A 23,565-nucleotide genomic window follows, 5' to 3' on the forward strand; every position below is an offset into this window, starting at 1 on the left:
CCTAAAACAGCTGCCCCTTCCCCCCCAAGGAATGTTTTCCCCCCATAGACCCCCAAAACTCCCCCTATCCCCCCCCCGGGACAGGACAGAGACCCCCCGGGGGGTTCCCCTCCCGCCCACAGGGGACGTTCTCCCTCCATAGACCCCCAAAACTCCCCCTATCCCCCCCCCGGACAGGACAGAGACCCCCCCCGGGTGTTCCCCTCCCCCCCAAGGAATGTTTTTCCCCCATAGACCCCCCAAACTCCCCCTATCCCCCCCCGGGGGGTTCCCCTCCCGCCCACAGGGGACGTTCTCCCCCATAGACCCCCCAAACTCCCCATATATCTCCGAGCCCCCCAACCCCCCCCCCCCCCCCCCCCCCCCCGGGACAGGACAGAGACCCCCCAGGGGGTTCCCCTCCCCCTAAAACAGCTGCCCCTCCCCCCCCCAAGGAATGTTTCCCCCCAATAGACCCCAAAACTCCCCCTATCCCCCCCCCCGGGACAGGACAGAGACCCCCCCGGGGGGTTCCCCTCCCCCTAAAAGAGCTGCCCCTCCCCCCCAAGGAATGTTTCCCCCCATAGACCCCCAAAACTCCCCCTATCCCCCCCCGGGGGGTTCCCCTCCCGCCCACAGGGGACGTTCTCCCCCATAGACCCCCCCAAAACTCCCCCTATCCCCCCCCGGACAGGACAGAGACCCCCCCGGGTGTTCCCCTCCCCCCCCAAGGAATGTTTTCCCCCCATAGACCCCCAAAACTCCCCCTATCCCCCCCCGGGGGGTTCCCCTCCCGCCCACAGGTGACGTTCTCCCCCCATAGACCCCCCCAAACCCCCCCCCGCCCCCCCCCCCCCGCACCCGCCCTCTCGAAGGTGAAGATGTCGCCTTCGCATTTGCCGCTCTTCGGGTGGTGGGTTCGGAGCCGCAGCTCGAGCGGCGCCGCAGCTTCCGCTTGGGGGAGGAGGGGTCGTCCGGGGGGGCCTCCAGCTCTGGGGGGGGGGGGGGGAGGGGCGGTCAGAGGGGTCGCGACCCCCCCCCCCTCCCCCCGCCCCTCCCCCGCCCCGCCCCTCCCCCTCACCCGTGGAGTTTTTGCGCTTTTTGCGGTAACTGCCGAGAATGGCGCGGGGGGAGGTGGTGAGCGCCTGCAGGGTGGGGGAGGGGAGCACCTCCTCGGGCCGGAACTCGGGCAGCTCCGCGAAGCGCTCCTCGAAGTCCACCTCCGACAGCACTCTGGGGGGGGGCGGGGGGGGTCAGCGCCCCCGGGGGGGCCACACCCCCTCGGGACCCCCATAGACACCCCCGGGACCCCCATAGACCCCCCCGGGGGAACCACTCACAGACCCCCACACCTCCCCCGGACCCCTATAGACACCCCCCGGACCCCCATAGACCCCACAGACCCCCACACCCCCCCGGGACCCCCATAGACCCCCGGGGAACCACTCACAGACCCCCACACCTCCCCCGGACCCCTATAGACACCCCCAGACCCCCCCCCGGGACCCCCATAGACCCCCGGGGGAACCACTCACAGACACACACACCCCGGACCCCTATAGACACCCCCGGACCCACAGACCCCCACACCCCCCCGGGACCCCCATAAACCCCCGGGGAACCACTCACAGACACACACACACCCCCCGGACCCCTATAGACACCCCCAGGAACCACAGACCCCCCACACCCCCCCAGGACCCCCATACAGCCCCCCCCATACACCCCCCGGGACCCCCACTCACCCCCCCCCCCCGGACCCCTATAGACACCCCCAGGACCCCACAGACCCCCACACCCCCCCAGGACTCCCATAGACCCCCGGGGGAACCACTCACAGCCCCCCCCCCCCCCCCCAGACCCCTATAGACACCCCCGGGACCCACAGACCCCTCCAGGACCCCCACTCATAGCCCTCCACCCCCTGGACCCCCATAGACCCCCCGGGGGACCCACTCACAGCCCCCCCCCCCCCCCCCAGGACCCCTATAGACACCCCCGGGACCCACACACCCCCCGGGGGACCCATAGACACCCCCCCCCTCCCCCGAGACTCCCATAGACACCCCCCCCCCCAGGAGAACACCTCCCCCCACCCCAAACCACCCGGGACCCCCCCAGACCCCCTCTGGAACCACCCCCGACACCCCCACATCGCCCCCAAGGCCCCCCCCCCCCCCCCCAAGGGCCGCCCCCCCCCCCCATGTGAGACACCCCAAGCCCCACCCCAGACCCCTCCCCCACCCTCCAAACCCCATTTCCCCCCATTATAAAGACCCTGAGACACCCCCACACCCCCCCCAAAAACCTCCAGGACCCGCCCAAATCCCCTCCCCCACCCCAAGCCCCGCCCCCCGCCCCTCCCCCACTCACTTGTCGACCGAGTCGAAGGTTTTCTTGAGGGGGGGCGGCCGCACCTTCACCTTCTTCCCCGCCCCTCCCCCCTCCTTGCGCTCCTCGGCGGGGGGAGGGGCGGCGGGGGGGGGCGCGGGGGGGAGGAGGAGGAGGAGGAGGAGGAGGGTCCGGCGGGGGGAGGGGCGGGGGGGTCCTGGCGGCTGTCGGGGGGAGGGGAGCGCCACTCGGGGAACTTGGCGGCCTGGGGGGGGGGGGAGGGGTGGGGGGGAACAGCGATTAATTAAAGGTGTTTGTTAATTAGTTTGGAGTGGGCGTGGTCACGGGGGGGTGGGGGAGGGGTCACTCACCGTCTCGGCGGGGGGAGGGGTGGGGGGTCTCTCCTCCTCCCGTTGGCTCCAAACGTCGTCGCGGGGGGGGGAGGGGGGTCGGCGGACGGGGGAGGGGCGGCGTCCCAGTCACCGGCGGGGGGGGCAGGGGGGGAGGAGGAGGAGGGGGGCGGCGGGGGCGGTGGGGGAGGGGCGGGGTCGGTGGGGGGGCGGGGCGGCTCCGGGGGGGCCCGCGGGGGGAGGGGCGCCTCGTAGGAGCCCACGGGGATGGTGGCGACGGCGGCTTTCACCTTCTGGGGGGGCTTCGGGGGGGGGCGGGGCGGCCGCGGGGGGGCCGGGGGGAAGCTCAGGGCGGCTGTGGGGGAGGGGAGGGCGTGAGGGGGGCGGGGCCGCGCCGCAAGGCCGCGCCCCCTCATTTGCATGTGCCCCTCCCCCACAGAGCCCTTCATACCACCTGCACAGGGGCAGTCACTGCCCCTAGCCCCGCCCACCCGCCGCGGCCACGCCCCCTCCCTGCTGGCCACGCCCCCTTGAGAGTCATGCCCCTGCCTGTAGCCACGCCCCCTCGCGTTAGCCCCGCCCCATTCGTACACCTAACCCCTTTAGCCTTACCCCATCCGTAGCCACGCCCCTCACCCCACCCACATAACGTAGCCCCGCCCCTTTAGCCTCTCCTTGGCTTCTACCTGTACCCCTCCCATGTGCCATAGCCCCACCCGCTTCCAAAGCCCCGCCCCTCTTCAAATAGCCCCGCCCCTCCCCACCCCCTAATCCCCACCCCGTGTGGCCCCGCCCCCTCCCACCTAGCCCCGCCCCCTGCCATACCCGGCGTGCCCTGGGCAGGGGCGGGGCCTCCTTTGGGCAGGATGGGCGGGGCCGGGGCAGGGCCCGGGGGGGCGGTGCCTGCCACGCTGTAGACCAATCCGGGGGCGGAGCCAGGGGCGGGGCCGGGGGCGGGGCCGGGGTAGATGGCGGCGATGACGGGACCCCCGAGGTGGGGGGCAGCTGTGGGGGGGGCAGCGGCGACACCCCCACGGGGGGCGGGGCCAACAGCGAGCCCTGCCCTGGGGGAGGGGCGTCAGGAAGCCCCGCCCACCCCCACCCCACTGAGACCCCCAACTGCACAACCGGGACCCCCCAAATACCCCCTGGGACCCCCCCAGCCCCCCTGGGGACCCCCAACTGTCCCCCCCGGACCCCCACATAACCCCCCCGACCCCCAACTGCCCCACTGGGCCCCCCAAAGACCCCCAACTGCCCCCCCGGGACCACCGTTGCCCCCCCGGGACCCCCCAGGACCCCCCCAGCCCCCCTGGACACCCCCAACTGCCCCCCCCGGACCCCCAAATCACTCCCCCGACCCCCAATTGCCCCCCTGGGCCCCCCCGGGATCCCCCAGCCCCCCCAACACCCCACAATTGCCCCCCCAACACCACAATTGCCCCCCCGGGACCCCCCAAATACCCCCAGGGCCCCCCCAGCCCCCTGGACACCCCCAACTGCCCCCCCGGCCCCCCAAATCGCCCCCCCGGGACCCCCCCGGCCCCCCGACTCACCGGGCAGGAGGGGCTGGACGATGGCGGACCCCCCCGGGCCGATGGCGGTGAAGCCGAGTGCCACAGGGGGGGGTTGGACGAAGGCGGTGGCGGTGGGGGGGGGCCCCGCGGGGGGAGGGGCGGCTGCCACGGCGGCGGCGGGGGGAGGGGCGGCGGCGGCGGCGGCGGCGGTGGGGGGAGGGGCGGGGTGGACGTAGGCGATGCGGGCGGAGGAGGGGAGCAGCACTTTGGGGGGGGGCGCCGCCCCCCCCGCCCCTCCCCCCCCCCCCGGGGCTGTTGGGGGGCACGAGCGGCACTGGGCTGAGCTGGATGATCTGGGGGGGGGGAGGGGTTAGCGGGGGGTGGGGGAGGGGGGAGGGGGCGGGGGAGGGGGCGGGGGAGGGGCACGTACCTTGCCGGGGGGAGGGGCGGCGGCGTGGGCGGTGAAGGAGGGCAGGGCGGGGCCGGGCGTGGCGCGGGCGGGGCCGGGCGGGGCCACGGGGACCAACACCTTTCCCGGGGAGGAGGGGGGGGCGGGGGGCTGCCCCGGGGCGGCGGCCGCACCTGCGGGGTGGGCGGAGCCATAGAGCCACGCCCCGACCCATAGATCAATCGCCTGCCCCATAGAAGGAGCCCCCGCCCCATAGACTCACCCCCACCCCATAACACCCCTTTCAGCCCCCAACTCCCTCCTGCCCCACATCCCCCCCCACCCCACAGATCCCCCCAGCCCCACACACCACCCCCAGCCCCCCAACTCCCCCTGCCCCACACCCCCAGCCCCACAAGTCCCCCCCGCCCCATATGCACCCCCCAGCCCCACAAGTCCCCCCCGCCCCACAAGCCCAGACCCCCAACACCCCCTGCCCCACACCCCCCAGCCCCACAAGTCCCCCCCTGCCCCATATGCCCCCCCCAGCCCCACAAGTCCACCCCCGCCCCATATCCCCCCCCCCCCCCAATCCCAGACCCCCAACACCCCCTGCCCCACACCCCCCAGCCCCACAAGTCCCCCCCTGCCCCATATGCCCCCCCCAGCCCCACAAGTCCACCCCCCGCCCCATATCCCCCCCCCCCCCCCCAATCCCAGACCCCCAACACCCCCTGCCCCACATCCCCCCGCCCCCCAACCACCCCCTCCCCCCCCCCCCGTACCTTTGGGGGCGGCCCCTCCCCCGCCCCCCCCGGGGGTGGCGGCGGCCGCCCCCACTTTGCCGTTGGTGGGGGGGGGCAGTGCGAAGTGGAGGGGGGCGGGGGGGGCCCCCCCTTTGGCGTGGGGGAGGGGCAGGCCGTGGGGGAGGGGCGGGAGGATGTACTGCACCTGCGCGATGGGACCCCCCCCTTTGCCCGCGGGGGGGGGAGGGGGCGGCTGGAGGATGCCGAGGGGGAGGGGCCCGTTGGGACCGCCCCCCGCCGCCCCTCCCCCCCCCGCCGCCCCTCCCCCGCCGTGGGGGGGGGCGATGAACTGCACGGGGGGGGCGAGAGCGGCCCCGGGGGGCAACAGGGCCACGGAGGGGGAGGGGGAGGGGGAGGGAGGGGGGGGCCCGGCCCCCCGCCCCCCCGCCGCCCGCCGCCCCTCCCCCCCCAACACCAGGTTGGCCACCGCCCCTCCCCCCGCGCCCGCCGCCCCTCCCCCCCCCCCAAAACCGGCCCGGGGGGGGGGTGGGGGTGGGGGTGGGGGTGGGGGGAGGGTTTGGGCTCGGGGGGTGGGGGGCCGCTCCCCGCCCCTCCCCCCCTCACCGGGCCGCCCCCTCCCCCCACTGCCACTGCCGCCGCGGGTGGGGGAGGGGCGGGACGGAGTTGGGGGACCCCCCCGGGGGCCGCCCCTCCCCCTCCCCCCGGCGGGGGGGGTCCCTCGGCCGCCCCTCCCCCCCCGCCGGCGCTGTCGGTGCGTTTGCGGCGCGGGGGGGGGTGGGGGAGGGGCCGCGGGGGGGCGGGGGGCGGCTCGGGGGGGGGCGGGGGGGGGCGGCTCCAGCTCCGGGGGGGGGGGCGGGGGGGCGGCGCCGGCGGGAACAGCTTCCGGGGGAAGGCCTGGGGGGGGGGGGGGGAGGGGGGGTCAGGGCCCCATGGAGACCCCCGCCCCATAGATCACTCCCCCCCCCCCCCCCGCCCCACAGAGCCCCCCCAGCACTCCCCCCAGCCCCATAGAGCCCCCAGAGCCCCCCCAGCCCCATGGATTGCCCCAGCCCCATAGAGAACCTCCAGCCCCATAGAGCCCCATAGCCCCCCCAGCCCCACAGAGCCCCCCTAGCCCCATAGAGCCCCCCCAGCCCCACAGAGGAGCCCCAGCCCCACAGATCCCTCCCACAGTCGCCCCCCCCCCCCAGCAGGTTGAAACAATCCCCATAGAGACCCCTAAACCCCACAGAACCCCCCCAGCCCCATAGAGAACACCCACCCCCATAGAGAACCCCCAGGCCCAGATCCCCCCATAGCCCCCCCAGCCCCACAGAGCCCCCCAACCCCATAGAGAACACCCAGCCCCATAGAGCCCCATAGCCGCCCCAGCCCCATAGAGAACCTCCAGCCCCATAGATCCCCCAGCCCCATAGAGAACCTCCAGCCCCATAGATCCCCCCAGCCCCAGAGAACCTCCAGCCCCACAGATCCCCCCTAGCGCCCCCAGCCCCATAGGCCCCCAGCCCCATAGCCCCCCCCCAGCCCCACAGAGCCCCCCAACCCCATAGAGAACACCCAGCTCCATAGAGCCCCATAGCCGCCCCAGCCCCATAGAGAACCTCCAGCCCCATAGATCCCCCAGCCCCATAGAGAACCTCCAGCCCCATAGATCCCCCCAGCCCCAGAGAACCTCCAGCCCCACAGATCCCCCCTAGCCCCCCCAGCCCCATAGCCCCCCCAGCCCCACAGACCCCCCCAGCCCCATAGAGAACCCCCAGCCCCCCCAGCCCCATAGCCCCCCCAGCCCCACAGACCCCCCCAGCCCCATAGAGAACCCCCAGCCCCCCCAGCCCCATAGCCCCCCCAGCCCCACAGACCCCCCCAGCCCCATAGAGAACCCCCAGCCCCCCCAGCCCCATAGCCCCCCCAGCCCCACAGACCCCCCCAGCCCCATAGAGAACCCCCAGCCCCCCCAGCCCCATAGCCCCCCCCATCCCCACAGACCCCCCCAGCCCCATAGAGAACCCCCAGCCCCCCCAGCCCCATAGCCCCCCCAGCCCCACAGACCCCCCCAGCCCCATAGAGAACCTCCAGCCCCAGATCCCCCCTAGCCCCATAGATCCCCCAGCCCCATAGCCCCCCCAGCCCCACAGACCCCCCCAGCCCCATAGAGAACCCCCAGCCCCCCCAGCCCCATAGCCCCCCCAGCCCCACAGACCCCCCAGCCCCATAGAGAACCCCCAGCCCCCCCAGCCCCATAGCCCCCCCAGCCCCACAGACCCCCCCAGCCCCATAGAGAACCTCCAGCCCCAGATCCCCCCTAGCCCCATAGATCCCCCAGCCCCATAGCCCCCCCAGCCCCACAGACCCCCCCAGCCCCATAGAGAACCCCCAGCCCCCCCAGCCCCATAGCCCCCCCAGCCCCACAGACCCCCCCAGCCCCATAGAGAACCCCCAGCCCCCCCAGCCCCATAGCCCCCCCAGCCCCACAGACCCCCCCAGCCCCATAGAGAACCTCCAGCCCCAGATCCCCCCTAGCCCCATAGATCCCCCAGCCCCATAGCCCCCCCAGCCCCACAGACCCCCCCAGCCCCATAGAGAACCCCCAGCCCCCCCAGCCCCATAGCCCCCCCAGCCCCACAGACCCCCCCAGCCCCATAGAGAACCCCCAGCCCCCCCAGCCCCATAGCCCCCCCAGCCCCACAGACCCCCCCAGCCCCATAGAGAACCTCCAGCCCCAGATCCCCCCTAGCCCCATAGATCCCCCAGCCCCATAGCCCCCCCAGCCCCACAGACCCCCCCAGCCCCATAGAGAACCCCCAGCCCCCCCAGCCCCATAGCCCCCCCAGCCCCACAGACCCCCCCAGCCCCATAGAGAACCCCCAGCCCCCCCAGCCCCATAGCCCCCCCAGCCCCACAGACCCCCCCAGCCCCATAGAGAACCTCCAGCCCCAGATCCCCCCTAGCCCCATAGATCCCCCAGCCCCATAGCCCCCCCAGCCCCACAGACCCCCCCAGCCCCATAGAGAACCCCCAGCCCCCCCAGCCCCAGCCCCACAGACCCCCCCAGCCCCATAGAGAACCCCCAGCCCCCCCAGCCCCATAGCCCCCCCAGCCCCACAGACCCCCCCAGCCCCATAGAGAACCTCCAGCCCCAGATCCCCCCTAGCCCCATAGATCCCCCAGCCCCATAGCCCCCCCAGCCCCACAGACCCCCCCAGCCCCATAGAGAACCCCCAGCCCCCCCAGCCCCATAGCCCCCCCAGCCCCACAGACCCCCCCAGCCCCATAGAGAACCCCCAGCCCCCCCAGCCCCATAGCCCCCCCAGCCCCACAGACCCCCCCAGCCCCATAGAGAACCTCCAGCCCCAGATCCCCCCTAGCCCCATAGATCCCCCAGCCCCATAGCCCCCCCAGCCCCACAGACCCCCCCAGCCCCATAGAGAACCCCCAGCCCCCCCAGCCCCATAGCCCCCCCAGCCCCACAGACCCCCCCAGCCCCCCCCAGCCCCCCCAGCCCCCCCCAGCCCCATAGCCCCCCCAGCCCCATAGCCCCCCGCCCCCCACCTTGCCCTCGTCGCCGGAGCCGCCCTCGGAGTCGCTGTCGCTGACGCGCTCTTTGCACTTGAGGTCGATGTCGGAGGGGGGGGGGAACCCGTCGTCCGCTGAGGGGGGGGAGGGGGGGACGCCATGAGGGGGGTGAGGGGCGCCCCCATCCCCCCACCGCCCCCTGGCGGGCGGGTGACCTCACCGATGACGTCATCGTCGCCCTCCTCCTCGCAGATGACCATGCGCTCCTCGTCGCTGGTCATGTCCTCGCTGGCGGCGCGGGGGGGCCGCGGGGGGCGGGGGGGCGGCGGGGGGGGCGGGCGGGGGGCGGGGGGGGCGCAGGGCCCTGACTTGGCCCCCCCATAGGGCGCAGCGCCCGCGCACAGCTGGGGGGGGGGGGGGGGGAGGGGGGGTCACGGGGGGCCGACCCCCCCCAAGGACCCACACGTCCCCCCCAAACCCACCCACAGCCCCCCCACATCCCCCCCCGCCCCACACATCCCCCCCTGCCCCACACATCCCCCCCTGCCCCACATCCCCCCATCTCCCCCAGCCCCACACAGCTCCCTCCCACACTACCCTGCCCCACACATCCCCCCCCACCCCACACATCCCCCCCTGCCCCACACATCCCCCCATCTCCCCCAGCCCCACAATCTCCCCCTGCCCCACATCTCCCTCCCACACTCCCCTGCCCCACACATCCCCCTCTGCCCCACACATCACCCCCAAACTCACCCCCAGCCCCCCCCAGCCCCCACATCTCCCCCTGCCCCACATCTCCCCCCCATCACTCCCTGCCCCACACATTCCCCCCCACCCCCACACATTGCCCCCACATCTCCCCCACACATTCCCCCCCACCCCCACACATCCCCCCCTGCCCCACATCCCCCCATCTCCCCCAGCCCCACACATCTCCCTCCCACACTCCCCTGCCCCACACATCCCCCTCTGCCCCACACATCACCCCCAAACTCACCCACAGCCCCCCACATCTCCCCCTGCCCCACATCTCCCCCCCATCACTCCCTGCCCCACACATTCCCCCCCATCTCCCCCAGCCCCCCCCCCCCATTGCCCCCACATCTCCCCCACACATCCCCCCCCCGCCCCACATCTCCCGCCCCGCCCCCCCGCCAGGCCCCGCCCCCACCTGGCTGAGCTCGCGCAGGGCGTGGCCGCGAGGCTCCGCCCCCTGCACGCCGCTGTGGGAGAAGGCGCGGGGGCGGGGGTGCTGCGCCCCTCCCCCCGCCGGGCCCCGCTCCCCCCCGACCCCCATCGCCCCTCTGCCCTCGGGGGGGTCGGCGGCGCCTGCGGGGGGGAGGGGGGGTCAGCGGGGGGCGCTTGGGGGGGGGGGGGGGGGGGGAGGGGAGGGGAGGGGGGATCTGGGGGGGGGGGGGGGGTAGAGGCACCGGGGGGGGCTGGGGAAGGCTTTGGGGGGGATTGGGGGGGGGTTGGGGGTACATGGGGGGGGGTTGGGCACGTCTGGGGGTGGGATTTGGGGGGGCTGGGGGGGGGGGCTGGGGGGGTTTGGGGGCTCTGTGGGGCTGTGGGGGATCTATGGGGCGCTATGGGGCTGTGGGGGATCTATGGGGGCTCTGTGGGGCACTGTGGGGCTGTGGGGGATCTATGGGGCACTATGGGGGCGCTGTGGGGGATCTATGGGGGCTCTGTGGGGGCTCTGTGGGGCACTTTGGGGCTGTGGGGGATCTATGGGGTGCTATGGGGGTGCTGTGGGGCTCTGGGGGCTCTGTGGGGCTCTCTGGGACTGTGGGGGCTCTGTGGGGCGCTATGGGGCTCTGTGGGGGCTCTGTGGGGCGCTGTGGGGGATCTATGGGGCGCTATGGGGGTGCTGTGGGGCTGTGGGGGCTCTGTGGGAGCTCTGTGGGGCGCTATGGGGGCTCTGTGGGGCACTGTGGGGGACCTATGGGGCGCTATGGGGGCTCCATGGGGCGCTATGGGGGTGCTGTGTGGCTCTGGGGGTCTGTGGGGGCTCTGGGGGGCGCTATGGGGCGCTGTGGGGGATCTATGGGGCGCTGTGGGGCGCTATGGGGGCTCCATAGGGCGCTATGGGGGTGCTGTGGGGCTCTGGGGGTCTGTGGGGGCTGTGGGGGATCTATGGGGCGCTGTGGGGCTGTGGGGCGCTATGGGGGCTCCATGGGGCGCTATGGGGGTGCTGTGGGGCTCTGGGTGTTTGTGGGGGCTCTGGGGGCGCTATGGGGCGCTGTGGGGGATCTATGGGGCACTGTGGGGCACTTTGGGGCTGTGGGGGATCTATGGGGCGCTGTGGGGCGCTGTGGGGCGGGCTGACCTGGCGGGGGGGCGGGGGGGCCGCTCTCGGAGGCGCTGCGCTCGCGGGGCTCTTTGGGGCCCCCCCCGGCGCCCCCCGGGCCCCTCCCCCCCTCCGAGCTGGACTTTTTCCGGTCTTTGTTGCACCATTTCCAGTCCGGGTGCGCCTTGAAGTGCGCCTCCTTCACCTGGGGGGGGGCGCGCTCACCCCACCGCCCCCCACCGCCCCCCACAGCCCCCCCCCACATCCCCCTCCCTCCGTAGGAGCCCCCCAAAGCCCCTCGCCCCCCCCCCCCCCCCCCCCCCCCGTCTCCCCCAAAGCCCCTCAGGAGCCCCCAAAGCCCCTCGAGCCCCTCCTTAACCCCCTCAGGAGCCCCCAAAGCCCTTTGATTCCCTTCTGACCCTCCTCAGGAGCCCCCAAAGTCCCCTCAGGAGCCCCCAGAGCTCCTCGAGCCCCTTCTGACCCCCCTCAGGACACCCCAAAATCCCCTCAAGAGCCCCCAAAGCCCCTCGGGAGCCCCCAAAGCCCTTCGAGCCCCCTCTGACCACCCTCGGGAGCCCCCAAAGCCCCTCGACCCCCCCCGGCCCCCCTCAGGAGCCCCCAAAGCCCCTCGACCCCCCTCTGACCCCCCTCGGGAGCCCCCAAAGCCCCTCGAGCCCCCCGGCCCCCCTCGGGAGCCCCCAAAGCCCCTCGAGCCCCCTCTGACCCCCCTCGGGAGCCCCCAAAGCCCCTCGAGCCCCCTCTGACCCCCCTCGGGAGCCCCCAAAGCCCCTCCATCCCCTCTGACCCCCCTCGGGAGCCCCCAAAGCCCCTCGAGCCCCCTCAGACCCCCCTCGGGAGCCCCCAAAGCCCCTCCATCCCCTCTGACCCCCTCAAGAGCCCCTTCTGACCCCCTCGGGAGCCCCTCGAGCCCCCTCTGACCCCCCTCGGGAGCCCCCAAAGCCCCTCGAGCCCCCCCGGCCCCCTCGGGAGCCCCCCGCCCCCCACCTGGAAGGCGAGGTCGTGGTACTTCTGCTTCTCGCGGGGCCCCAGCGCGTACCACCACTCCCCCAGGATTTTGCTGACGGTGCGGTTGTCCTGGTTGGGGTGACGCTGGTGCACCAGCGCCCGGTGCCGTTTGCTGAAGATCATGAAGGCGTTCATGGGACGGCGGATGTGGTCCTTCTCCCGCTGCCGGAAGGGGGGGGGAGGGCTCAGCGGTGGCCACGCCCCCTCCCCGGGGGCGGGGCTAAGAGGGGACGCCCCCAAGGGGGCGTGGCCAACGGGAGGAGGGGAGGGGATGGGGCAGCACAACCCTCAGAGGAGAACATACAGCCCTGGGGGGGTGGAGCCGGTGTTAGCCACGCCCACGAGGGGTGGAGCAATAAGGGCACGCCCCCGAGGGGCGGGGCCATAAGACACCCCACCCCCGGGGGAGGGAGGGGCTGACACAGCCCTTAGTGTAAGGGAAAGGTGGGGGTGGGGGGTGGGGCCAGCTGTAGCCACGCCCCAAGTAGGCGGGGCCACCCCACCCCCCCGGGGGGGGCCACAGTCCTTAGAGCTGTAGGGAAACATCACCCTGGGGGCGGGGCCAGCGCTGACCACGCCCCCAGTGTGTGGGCACACCCCCTCGAGGGTGGGGCAATGGTGGGCACGCCCCTTGGGGGTGGAGCTCAAGGTGATAGTCCCACTTAGCTCCACCCTCAGGGGCGTGCCCAGCCCTGGCTCCACCCACCCCTAGTCACACCCCACAGTGGGAGGAGCCAAGTGTAGGGGCGTGGCCAAAGGGACTCCGAACTAAGGTCAGGGTAAGGACAGGGCACTGGGGCAGGGGGCGGGGTCAGAGATGGCCACGCCCCCCGGGGTGGAGCTACATCACCTCCATGGGCCTGCCCCCACCCACACCACCCAGGGGCGTGGCTAGGCGCCTGGCCCCGCCCCTCGGGGTGCATGGGCGGAGCCAAGGGGACTGCTCTGGGAGAGGGTGGAGCCAGGGGTGTTGGCCACGCCCCTTCCGGGTGGCTCCGCCCCTCCAGGGCTGTGTCCCCGTGGGGGGGAACGTGTCCCCCGTGGGGGGGTCTGTGTCACCGGGGGGGGGTGTCAATGTCCCCCACGGGGGTTCCTGTGTGTCGGGGGGGGATCACTGTCCCCCGGGGGGGGGTCAGTGTGTCGGGGGGGGGGTCCGTCCCCCCACTGGGGGGTCAGTGTCCCCGCGGGGCCCCCCCGCACCCCCCCCCCCCCCTCACCTTGCTGGGGCTGCGCCCCTCCTTGTCCCCGTCCCTCTCCTTGGGCAGAGCGCTCAGCGACTGCGTGCGCCGCTTCCCCGGCCCCCCCGGCAGCGGCAGTTCGGGGGGGGCCACGATGGACAGGAACCTGGAAGGGGGGGGGGAACCCCGAGGTCGGGTGAGGGGGCTGTGGGGGGGGGGGGCCAGGAACCCCCTCGCCCCCCCCACCCCCCCCAAAAGCACTCACGCGTCGTCGTGGTCGCTCTCGGTCTCGCTGTCCAGGCGGGGGGGACCCGGCGGCTCCTCCTCGGGGCCGGGGGGGGCCAGGCTGGGGGCGGGGGGGGCGGCGGGGGGGGGACTGGGGGGTCTGGTGGCCCCTCCGCAGCGCCCCGGCTCGGGCCCCCCCGCCACCTCGGGGGCCACCGCCGCCGACTCGGGGGGCTCTGGGCCAGAACAGGATTGAAGGAGGGGGTGGGGGGGGTCAAACGAGGGCGCGTCCCCCCTCTCCTGCTCCGGGGCGGGGGCGGGGCCTCACCTTTGCTCTGATTGGCGGCCGGGGGGTGATTGACGGGCTGGTGGCCCTGCGGGGGCTGGGGGGCGGCGTCGGGCTGGCTGGGGGCCAGGAAGGGCACCAGGGAGTGCCAGGGGAAGACGGCCACCGAGCGCGGCTCCACGTTGGTCCACACTGCGGGGGAGGGGGGGGGGGGGCAGAGGCGGTGACACGGGGGGCGGGGCGACGCGGGGACACGCCCCCAAGCCCCGCCCCCCTCCTGGCTCCACCCCCCACCCTCACCCCCTAAGCCCCGCCCACCCCGGGACACCCCCCCTCGAGCTCTGCCCCACAGTGTGACTCCGCCTCCAAGCCCCGCCCACACCACTACTCTGCCTCTAAGCCCCGCCCACACCGTGACTCCGCCCCCTGGAGCATCACTACACGCGTGTCACACGTGAAGCACCACTACACGCGTGTCGTGGGGCCGTGTGCACACCAGGAGCATCGTTACATGTGTGTCACACGTGACACATCACTACATAACACATCACGAGTGCCATTACGTGTGTGACGTGTGACACACGCGTGTCCCGGGGGGTGTTGCACACGTTGTGTGTGTGACATGTGACACGCGCGTGTCCCACGGGGTGTTGCACACATTACATGTGACACATGTGTCTCCCGGGGGGTGTTGCACACATTACATGACACGCGAAGCATCGCTACACGCGTGTGCCGGGGCTGTGCGACACGCCAGGAGCGGTGCTACACGTGTGCAACGCGTGAGCCGTTTTCACACGCCTGTCTTAGAACCACGTAACACGCCGAGAGCATCAGGACACGCGTGTAACACAAAGAGCGCTCCCACACGCGTGTCCCGGGGCCTGAGCACACCGACACGCGTGTAACGCGGAGCAGCCCCGCACACGGGCACAGCACATGTGTCCTGGAGCTGCGTGACGCGCCGCGAGCACCTTACACGTGTGTAACGCGGGACACCCCCACGCGTGTGCGCAGCAGCCCTGCGACGCGCCGTGAGCACCACAACACATGAGACACGGAGGGTCCCTGCACGCGTGTCCTGTGACCGTACAACGTGCCAGGAGCACCACACGTGTGCAACATGGAGCATCCCCACACGCGTGTGACACGGAGCATCCCTACAGGCGTGTCCCGTGGCCGTGTGACGCACCGGGAGCGCCACAACACGCGTGTAACACACTATTCCGACACATGTGCACCGCAGCGCATCACTACGGGTCTGTACAATGCACCGGGAGTGCCACAACACGCGTGTAACACGGAACGCCCCTACACATGTGTGACAGAGCATCACTATACGCATGTCCTGTGGCCGTGTGACACACCGGGAGCACTACAACATGTGTGTAACACACTATTCTGACACATGTGCACCACACCACATCACTATGTGTCTGTATAACACACCAGGAGTGCCACAACACGTGTGTAACACGGAGCACCCCTACACACGTGCAACAGCATCCCTACACGCGTGTCCTGTGGCCGTGTGACACGACAGAAGCTCCACAACATGCGTGTAACACACCATCCTGACATATGTGCACCGCAGCGCATCACTACAGGTCTGTAAAACACAACAGGAGCACCACAACACGTGTGTAACACGGAGCGCCCCTACACATGTGCAACAGCATCGCTACACACGTGTCCCATGGCCGTGTGACACACCAGGAGCGCCACAACACACAAGTAACACACTATCCCGACACATGTGCACCACAGCGCATCACTACATGTCTGTATAACACACCGGGAGTGCCACAACGTGTGTGTGACACAGAGCATCACTACACGCGTGTCCTGTGGCCATGTGACACGACAGAAGCTCCACAACACGCGTGTAACACACCATCCTGACATATGTGCACCACAGTGCATCGCTACACATCTGTACAACAAACCGGGAGTGCCACAACACGTGTGTGACACAGACCATCACTACACGCGTGTCCTGTGGCCGTGTGACACACCGGGAGTGCCACAACAGATGTGTAACACACTATCCCGACACATGTGCACCGCAGCGCATCACTATTCATCTGTACAACACACTGGGAGTGCCACAACGTGTGTGTGACACAGAGCGCCCCTACATGTGTGTCCCGTGGCCGTGTGACACACCAGGAGCACCACAACACGTGTGTGACACACTATCCATACACACACGCACCGCAGCGCATCACTACATGTCTGTACAACACAACAGGAGCACCACAACACGCGTGTAACACGGAGCGCCCCTACACGCGTGTGACAGCATCACTACACGCGTGTCCCGTGGCCGTGTGACACACCGGGAGCACCACAACACGTGTGTAACACACTATCCTGACATATGTGCACCACAGTGCATCGCTACACATCTGTACAACAAACCAGGAGTGCCACAACATGTGTGTGACACAGAGTATCCCTACACGCGTGTCCCATGGCCGTGTGACACACCAGGAGCACCACAACACGTGTGTGACACACTACCCATACACACGCGCACCGCAGCGCATCACTATGGGTCTGTACAATGCACCGGGAGCGCCACAACATGTGTGTAACACGGAGCGCCCCTACACATGTGATAGCATCCCTACATGTGTGTCCCGTGGCCGTGTGACACACCAGGAGCGCGACAACACGCGTGTAACACACTTTTCTGACACACGCGCACCACAGTGCATCACTATGTATCTGTATAACACACCGGGAGCGCCACAACACGCGTGTAGCACGGAGCGCCCCTACACATGTGTGGTAGCATCCCTACACGCGTGTCCTGTGGCCATGTGACACACCGGGAGTGCCACAACACACATGTAACACACTATCCTGACACATGTGCACCGCAGCGCATCACTACGGGTCTGTACAACGCACCGGGAGCGCCACAACACGCGTGTAACACGGAGCGCCCCTACACGCGTGTCCCGCGACACACCACGACCACCCCCCGCCGCGCACACACGTGTTGACGGGGGGCAGCGGCCGTGTCCCCGCGGAGGGCACACGCGTGTGCGGCCGCCCGGGGCGGTGGCGGCTCCGTGTGCCGCGGTGGCCTCTGCCGGGCCGTGTCGCTCTCTGCGCTGCGGCCGCCCCACGGCGCCGGGGGTGGGGGCGGAGGGGGTCCCACGGGGAAACTGAGGCACGGTCCTGCCCCACGGAGGGGGACGCGGCTGCCCGGGACCCCCCACGACCCCCTCCCGCCCCCACAAACCGGGGGGGGGCTGAGGCGCCTCCCCCTCCCCCTCCCCCCCAACCCCCCCTCGGCTCAGGGGGGGACGCAGACGTCGGGGCCCCACACGTCCCCCCGGAGACGCCCCTAAAGAAAACCCAAATCGCCCCTAAATCCCCTCACCCCCCCCCAGGGACCCCCCCCCCCCATCCCCTCACTCCCCCCGGGGGGGACACAGGAGTCCGACCCCCCCAAACCCCCCCAAAACTGCCTCACAGACCCCCCCAACCCCTTCGTAGACCCCCCAAACCCCCTCACAGACCCCCCAAACCCCCTCATCACCCCCCAAACCCCCTCATCACCCCCCAAACCCCCTCACAGACCCCCTCAAGACCCCCGGGGGGACTCAGGCATCCGCACCCCCTCTCAGATCCCCTCTCAGACCCCCCAAACCCCCTCATCCCCCCCCTAAAATCTCCTCTCAGACCCCCCAAACCCCCTCACAACCCCCTTCATTCCCTCACAGGACCCCCCAGACCCCCTCCGAACCCCCCAGACCCCCTCACAGGCCCCGACATCTCCTCACGAAGCCCCTCGTAACCTCCCAAATCTCCTCACGACACCCAAAATCCCCTTTTAGACCTCTCAAATCTCCTCATCCTCCCACAAACCCCTCCAAACCCCCTCACAGCCCCCAAAATGTCCCCACAACCCCTCAAATCTCCTCACCAAACCCCCAAATCCCCTCACAAAACCCCTCAGGACCCCCCAAATCCCCTGACGAACCCCCCCGTAACCCCCAAAATCTCATCAGAACCCCCAAAATCTCCTCACAAAACCCTCCATCCCCTCATAGCCCCCAAAGCGCCCTCACAAACCCCCTCTTAACCCCCCAAATCCCCTCAGAACTCCCCCAAACCCCCTCACAGACCCCCAACATCCCCTCAGACGCCAAAATCTCCTCACAAAACCCACCAAACCCCCTCACAACCCCCAACATCGCCTCACAAACCCCCCCATAACCCCCGAGATGGCCTCAGAACCCCCCAATATCTCACCACAGACCCCCAAACCCCCTCCCAGAGCCCCCGATCCCCTCACAGACACCGACATCCCCTCACAAATCCCCTCAGAACACCCAAAATCCCCTCAGAAACCCCCCAAACCCCCTCCCAGACCCCCCCCGATCCCCTCACAGACACCGACATCTCCTCACAAAACCCATCAAACCCCCTCACAACCCCCAACATCCCCTCACAAATCCCCTCAGAAATCCCCAAAATCCCCTCAGAAACCCCCCAAAGCCCCTCCCGGACCCCAAAGCCCCTCCCGGACCCCAAAGCCCCTCCCGGACCCCCCCGAGCCCCTCGCAGACACCACAATCTCCTCACAAAACCCATCAAACCCCCTCACAACCCCCAACGTCCCCTCACAACCCCCAACGTCCCCTCACAAATCCCCTCAGAACCCCCCAAACCCCCTCAGGAACCCCCCAAACCCCACCACAGACCCCCCACCCCCTCCCAGACCCCCAAATCTCCTCACAAAACCCATCGAAGCCCCTCCCAGACCCCCCCCGACCCCCCGGGGGGGACCTCCGCCGTCCGAGTCCCCTCACAACCCGCCCCCCCCATCTCCCCCCCCCCCCCTTCCCCTCCCCGCACTGACCGAACATGCCGAGGCCTCTCCGCGGGGCCGTGGCGGGGGGGAGGGCGGTGGAGGACATGGCGGGACCCGGGGGAAGGGGGTGGGGGGGTTTACCGGGGGATGGAGAGAGGGGAGGGGGGGTTGAACCGGGGGAGGGGGGGGGGGGGGACCGGGGGGAACCGAACCGGGGACGGGGCCTCCGCCCGCGCCCGCCGCGCGCCAGCAAAGGGCGGCCGCCCCCCCCTGCCCCCGCCCCCCCGCCGCCGCGCAGGCGCCGCCCGCCGCCGCTCATTGGGCGCCGCCCGCCCGTATGCAAATGAGGGCGATGCCCCCCCCTACCCCTACCCGGCGCCTATTGGACGCCGCGCGCAAGCATGCAAATGAAGGCGATGCCTCCCTCGCGGCCCCCGCCCCCCCGCCCGGCGCCCATTGGACACCGCCCGCACGTATGCAAATGAAGGCGGTGCCCCCTCCCCCCCCACCTGCCCGGCGCCCATTGGGCGTCGCGCGCCCGTATGCAAATGAGGGCGATGCCTCGCTCGCCCCCACGCCCGCCCCCCCCCGTCGCCGTCCCCGCACTGCGCGCGCCACGCCAGGCCACGCCCCCGCCCCGCCGCGGGCCACGCCCCTCTCGCAGGGCCACGCCCCCGCCCGCGGGGCCACGCCCCCTCGCCGCGGGTTGGGGGGGGCGGGTGTGACATCGCCGTGACGCGGCTGTGACATCACAGCGAGGGGACCGCGACCCGGCTGTGACGCGGCTGCCAGCGCCGGGTGTGACATCACCGCCGCGCGCCAACGTCGGCGCGACACGGCTGTGACATCACTGCCAGACAGGAACCCCGCGCCGCGGCTGTGACATCGCTGTGACGCGCTGCGACACGGCCACCACACAGCTCTGACATCAGTACCACACAATGACGCTGCGACACAGCTGTGACACCGCAATGACGCGGCTCTGACATCACTATGACACAGCAACCTCGTGACGTGCCTCTGACATCACTGCGACATGGCACCGACATCACTACCACGCGGCCCTGACGTCACTGTGACACGGCTGTGACGTCACCGCGGCACAACAACCCTCCGGCACAGCTGCGGCCCGGCCCTGACGTCACGGCGACGCAGCCGTGACATCACTACGACACCACCACCACCAGGTGAACCTCTGACGCGGCTCTGCCATCGCGGTGACACGGCCGTGACATCACCCCCCGCAGCAAACCCCGCGACGCGCCCCCCCAGCGCCACCGCGCAGCCGCTGACATCGCCCCGACCCCGCCCTGACGCGGCTCTGACCTCACCGTGACGCGGCTCTGACCTCACCGCGGCCCGCTAAGCCCCGCCCACACCGCCCTGACCTCCCCCCACCCCGCGACAGCGCTCTGACATCACCCGCGTGATGTCACCAGCCGCCCCGCCCCGCCCCGCGACACGCCCGGCCCCGCCCGGACGAGGCTCTCCCACGGGAAAAGGGCCCCTCCGCCCCCCCCCGCCCCCCCCCGCCCCTCCCCCCCTCCCCCTCCCCCCCCCGTACCTGTTCCGGGGCGCCCCATGACGATGTCCTTCCGGGGGGTCGGGGGGGCCCCCGAAATCTCCGGGGACGAGGAGGGGGAGGAGGGCGGCGGGGGAGGGGTGGAAGGCGACGGGGTGAAGGGGTCCCCCGAAGGGCGGCGGGGGGGGGTGGTGGGGTGGGGGTGGGGGAGGGGGGGCGCCCCCGTCCTCTCGGCGGGGGGTCGGGGGGGGTCGGGGGGGGCCCGCGGGGGGGCGGCGGGGGGAGGGGGCCGCAGGCGCGCGGCGTTGATGGGGACGGGGGCGGCCAGGGGGGGCTTCGGGGGGGGCGGGGGGGGCGGGGGGCGGGGGCGGGGGGGGAGGGCTCCGGCAGAGGGACTTCGGGGTTCCGCACGATGACGGGGGACCCCCGAGGGACGGCCGGGACCCGCCGAGCCCCCGGGCCGGGGTCGGCCGTCAGCCCCGCGGGGGAGCGGGGGGCGAAGAGGGGGGAGAGGGCCCGGAAGCCCCCCCCGGCCCCGCCCCCGCCCCCAAAAACGCTGCCCAGCGCCCCCCCCAGCCCCTCCGGGGGGTCCGGGGGGGCGTCGGGTTTGCGCTTCCCGGGGCTGAGGGGGACGGTGAAGGTTTGGAAGGGGGGGGGGACGCCGGAGGGGGGGCGGGGGCGGGGCGGGGGGGGCGGGGGGGGCGGGGGGGGGGCTGAGCCCCTCGCCGGGTCTGGGGGTGCCGGCGCTGAGGTGCCTTCCCCTGGCGCGGGGGGAGGCGGTGACGGGGCTGAAATTGGCGGGTCTGAACCCGAAAAGCGGGGAGGGGGAGGGGGAGGGGGCGGGGGGAGAAGGGGGACTGGGTGGAGGCGGGGGAGAAACTGGGGGTCCCCGAGCGGGAACTGCCCAACGACACCAACATGACGGCGGCTTCGCACTCGTCGAACTCGAAGCGGGAGAGGTCGGCGGCGGCGGCGGGGGGGGGGTGGGGGTGCAGCGGGGGCGGGGGGATGCCGGCGGCGGCCGGGGGGTGCCCCCCCACCCCCACCCCCACCCCCACCCCCAAACGGGGGGGTCCCTTCGCTCTCCCGCGACGACGCCTCCTCCCAGTCGAAGTCGCCGCTGCCGTCGCGGCGGGAGGAGGAGGAGGAGGAGGAAGGGGGGGGGGGGTCCTCCGCCGCCGCCGCCGCCGCCGCCGCCCCCCCCCCGGTTTTCGGGGAGCCCCTCCAGCTCTTTGGTGCGCATGGAGAGGTGTCGGGAGCAGTACCCGCGGCGCTGCGACTCCTTCGTGCAGCCGTCGCGGGAGCAGAGCCGCCGCCACTGCTTCCCGTTGAACTTCTTGCGGATGCCGTTGGGGGTACACACCACGTCCCCCTTCTTGTACTTGGGCTGCGGCGGCGGGGGGGCGGCGGGGGGCGCGTTTTGGGGGGGCGGCGGCGCCGGACGGGGCGCGGGGACAGCGCTGAGCTTCGACGCTTCGGCGGCCCTCCGGCTGCCGGGGGGGCGCGGCGGCCTCATCGTCGCCCTCCTCCTCCTCCTCCTCCTCCTCCTCCTCCTCCTCCTCCTCCTCCTCGTTGCGGGGGTCCCGCCGGCTCTGGGGGTGCCAGGGGGGGCGCAGGAGGCGGAGGCCGGAGCGGGGCACCCACACCGGGGGGGCGGCGGGGGGGGGGGCGAAGCGGACGCGGTAGGAGGGGGGTTTGGCGCTCACCTCCACCACCGTCCCGGGGCGGTAGAGGGTCTCGGCAGGGTCCAGGCGGGCGCAGACGGGGGTCCCCACCCCCAGGGCGGCGGCGGGGGGGGTGGCATCCAGCACCACGCCGGGGGGGTCCCCCAAAAAACAGCCCTCCAGGTAAGTGAGGCCCCTCTCGCCGGCGAACTGCACCCCCAGGTCCTGCCCCCGCCGGATCTGCTTCACCACCGCCGGCTGGAAGACGCCGTCGCCGCGTCGCGCCAACACCCGCTGACAGCGTAAGCGGCGGAAAAGGGCCTCGGGAGGGGGGGGCGCCTCGGGGGGCAGCGGCCCCCCCTCGTCGGCGGAGTGCTCGCTGGCCGTGTCGGTGCTGGAGCAGCCGCTGCCGCCGTCGCCGGGGGGCTTCTTGCGGGGGGCGCGGGACTTGAAGGTGGCGGTTTTGCGGCTCGGGGGGGGGTGGTCCTCGGAAGGGGGGGGGTGGGGGTGGGGGAGGAGGGGGGGGGACCCCCCCCGGGGCGGGGGAGAGGCGGAGGACGAAGCGACGAGGACGGCGCCTTCGGCCTCGGGGGGTTCCTCGCCGGGGTCTTCCTCGCCCCCCTCGCGGCGTTTGGGGGGTTTGGGGGGGCGGTTGGGGGCGGGGGGGGCGGCGCGGCCCCCCGAGGAGGAGGAGGAAGAGGAGGAGGAGGAGGAGGAGGAGGAGGAGGAGGAGGAGGAGCCGCCGGCCTTCCTCGCCGGCTTCATCGTCCTCCCGCCGGGCGCCGCCGTGGGGGTCCTGTGGGGAGACGGGGAGGGGGGGGTTAGAAAAAGGCTGGGGGGGGGGGGGGGGGGCAGCCCCACAAGTGTGGGGTGAGAGAGACACACATACCCCACCCCCACCCCCCCCCCAGAAATGACTCCGTGGGATGGGGGTGAGGCTATAGGGGGGGTTGGGACCCCCATGGGGGGGGGGGGGGGGCGCACCCCCAGGGGGCACCCAGGACCCCCACGGTGTCCCCATGGAGGGGGGGAGCACTTATGGGGGGAGTGACACTTGGGGAGGGGGGTGACACCCCCCCAACTACCCAAACCATGGGAATGGCACCCTTGGGGGGGGGATGACACCTCAAGGGTGGGTGACACCCCAAATCCAGGGGAACGGCATCCGGGGGGGGGGGAGGGGGGCTCAGGACCCCCACGGTGTCCCCATGGGGGGGGGGCACCTTGGGGGGGGGGTGACACCCCCTTGGCACCCCCAAACAGGGGAGTGACACCCTTGGGGGGGGTCAGCACCCCCGGGGGGGGCTCAGGACCCCCACAGTGTCTGCGGGGGGGGGGAAGGGGGGGGCAGAACCCTCTGGGGGGGGTGACACCTTGGGGGGGGGGGTGACACCCCCTTGGCACCCCCAAATCCCGGGACACAGCCCCCGGGGGGGGTCCCCGACCCCACAGGAGTTGGGGGGGGGGGAGGGGGGGACACGACCGCCCACGGGGGGGGTGACACCGTGCGGGGGGTCCCGGTGCAGCGCCGCCCCCCCCCCGGTCCCACTAGGCCTCACCCCTCCCCCACCCCTAAAGTGGGGGGGAGGGGCAATACGGGGGGGGGACACACACCCCAAAAGTGGAGGGGGGACCCCAAAAAGGGCGGGACCCCCCCCAAAACGGGGGGGGGGGGAGGGGGGCAGCACTTTGAGG

The 23,565-nt window shown here is 72.2% G+C and overlaps 1 protein-coding gene across 1 annotated transcript; it reads right to left on the reverse strand.

Moving 5' to 3' along the window:
* Positions 1-840: 840 nt before the first annotated feature.
* LOC309683780 (protein capicua homolog) lies at positions 841-22,661 on the reverse strand (the record flags this gene model as incomplete). Its single annotated transcript, XM_082499778.1, is given in 28 exon segments — positions 841-891; positions 894-971; positions 1,061-1,212; positions 2,353-2,575; positions 2,682-2,878; positions 2,880-3,015; positions 3,486-3,653; positions 3,656-3,724; positions 4,217-4,395; positions 4,397-4,530; positions 4,608-4,759; positions 5,351-5,729; positions 5,831-6,226; positions 8,882-8,979; positions 9,066-9,249; positions 10,020-10,177; positions 11,178-11,343; positions 12,144-12,326; positions 13,382-13,508; positions 13,608-13,803; positions 13,896-14,045; positions 20,249-20,300; positions 20,302-20,390; positions 20,497-20,858; positions 20,962-21,050; positions 21,052-21,185; positions 21,404-21,602; positions 21,604-22,661. Coding segments are annotated over 28 exon segments (5,533 nt in total), but the record flags the coding sequence as incomplete, so codon positions are not given.
* Positions 22,662-23,565: the final 904 nt, after the last annotated feature.

The sequence above is a fragment of the Vanellus vanellus genome (genome assembly GCF_965231255.1).
Source record: "Vanellus vanellus genome assembly, contig: HAP1_SCAFFOLD_1936, whole genome shotgun sequence".
In the NCBI taxonomy this organism is placed as follows: domain Eukaryota; kingdom Metazoa; phylum Chordata; class Aves; order Charadriiformes; family Charadriidae; genus Vanellus; species Vanellus vanellus.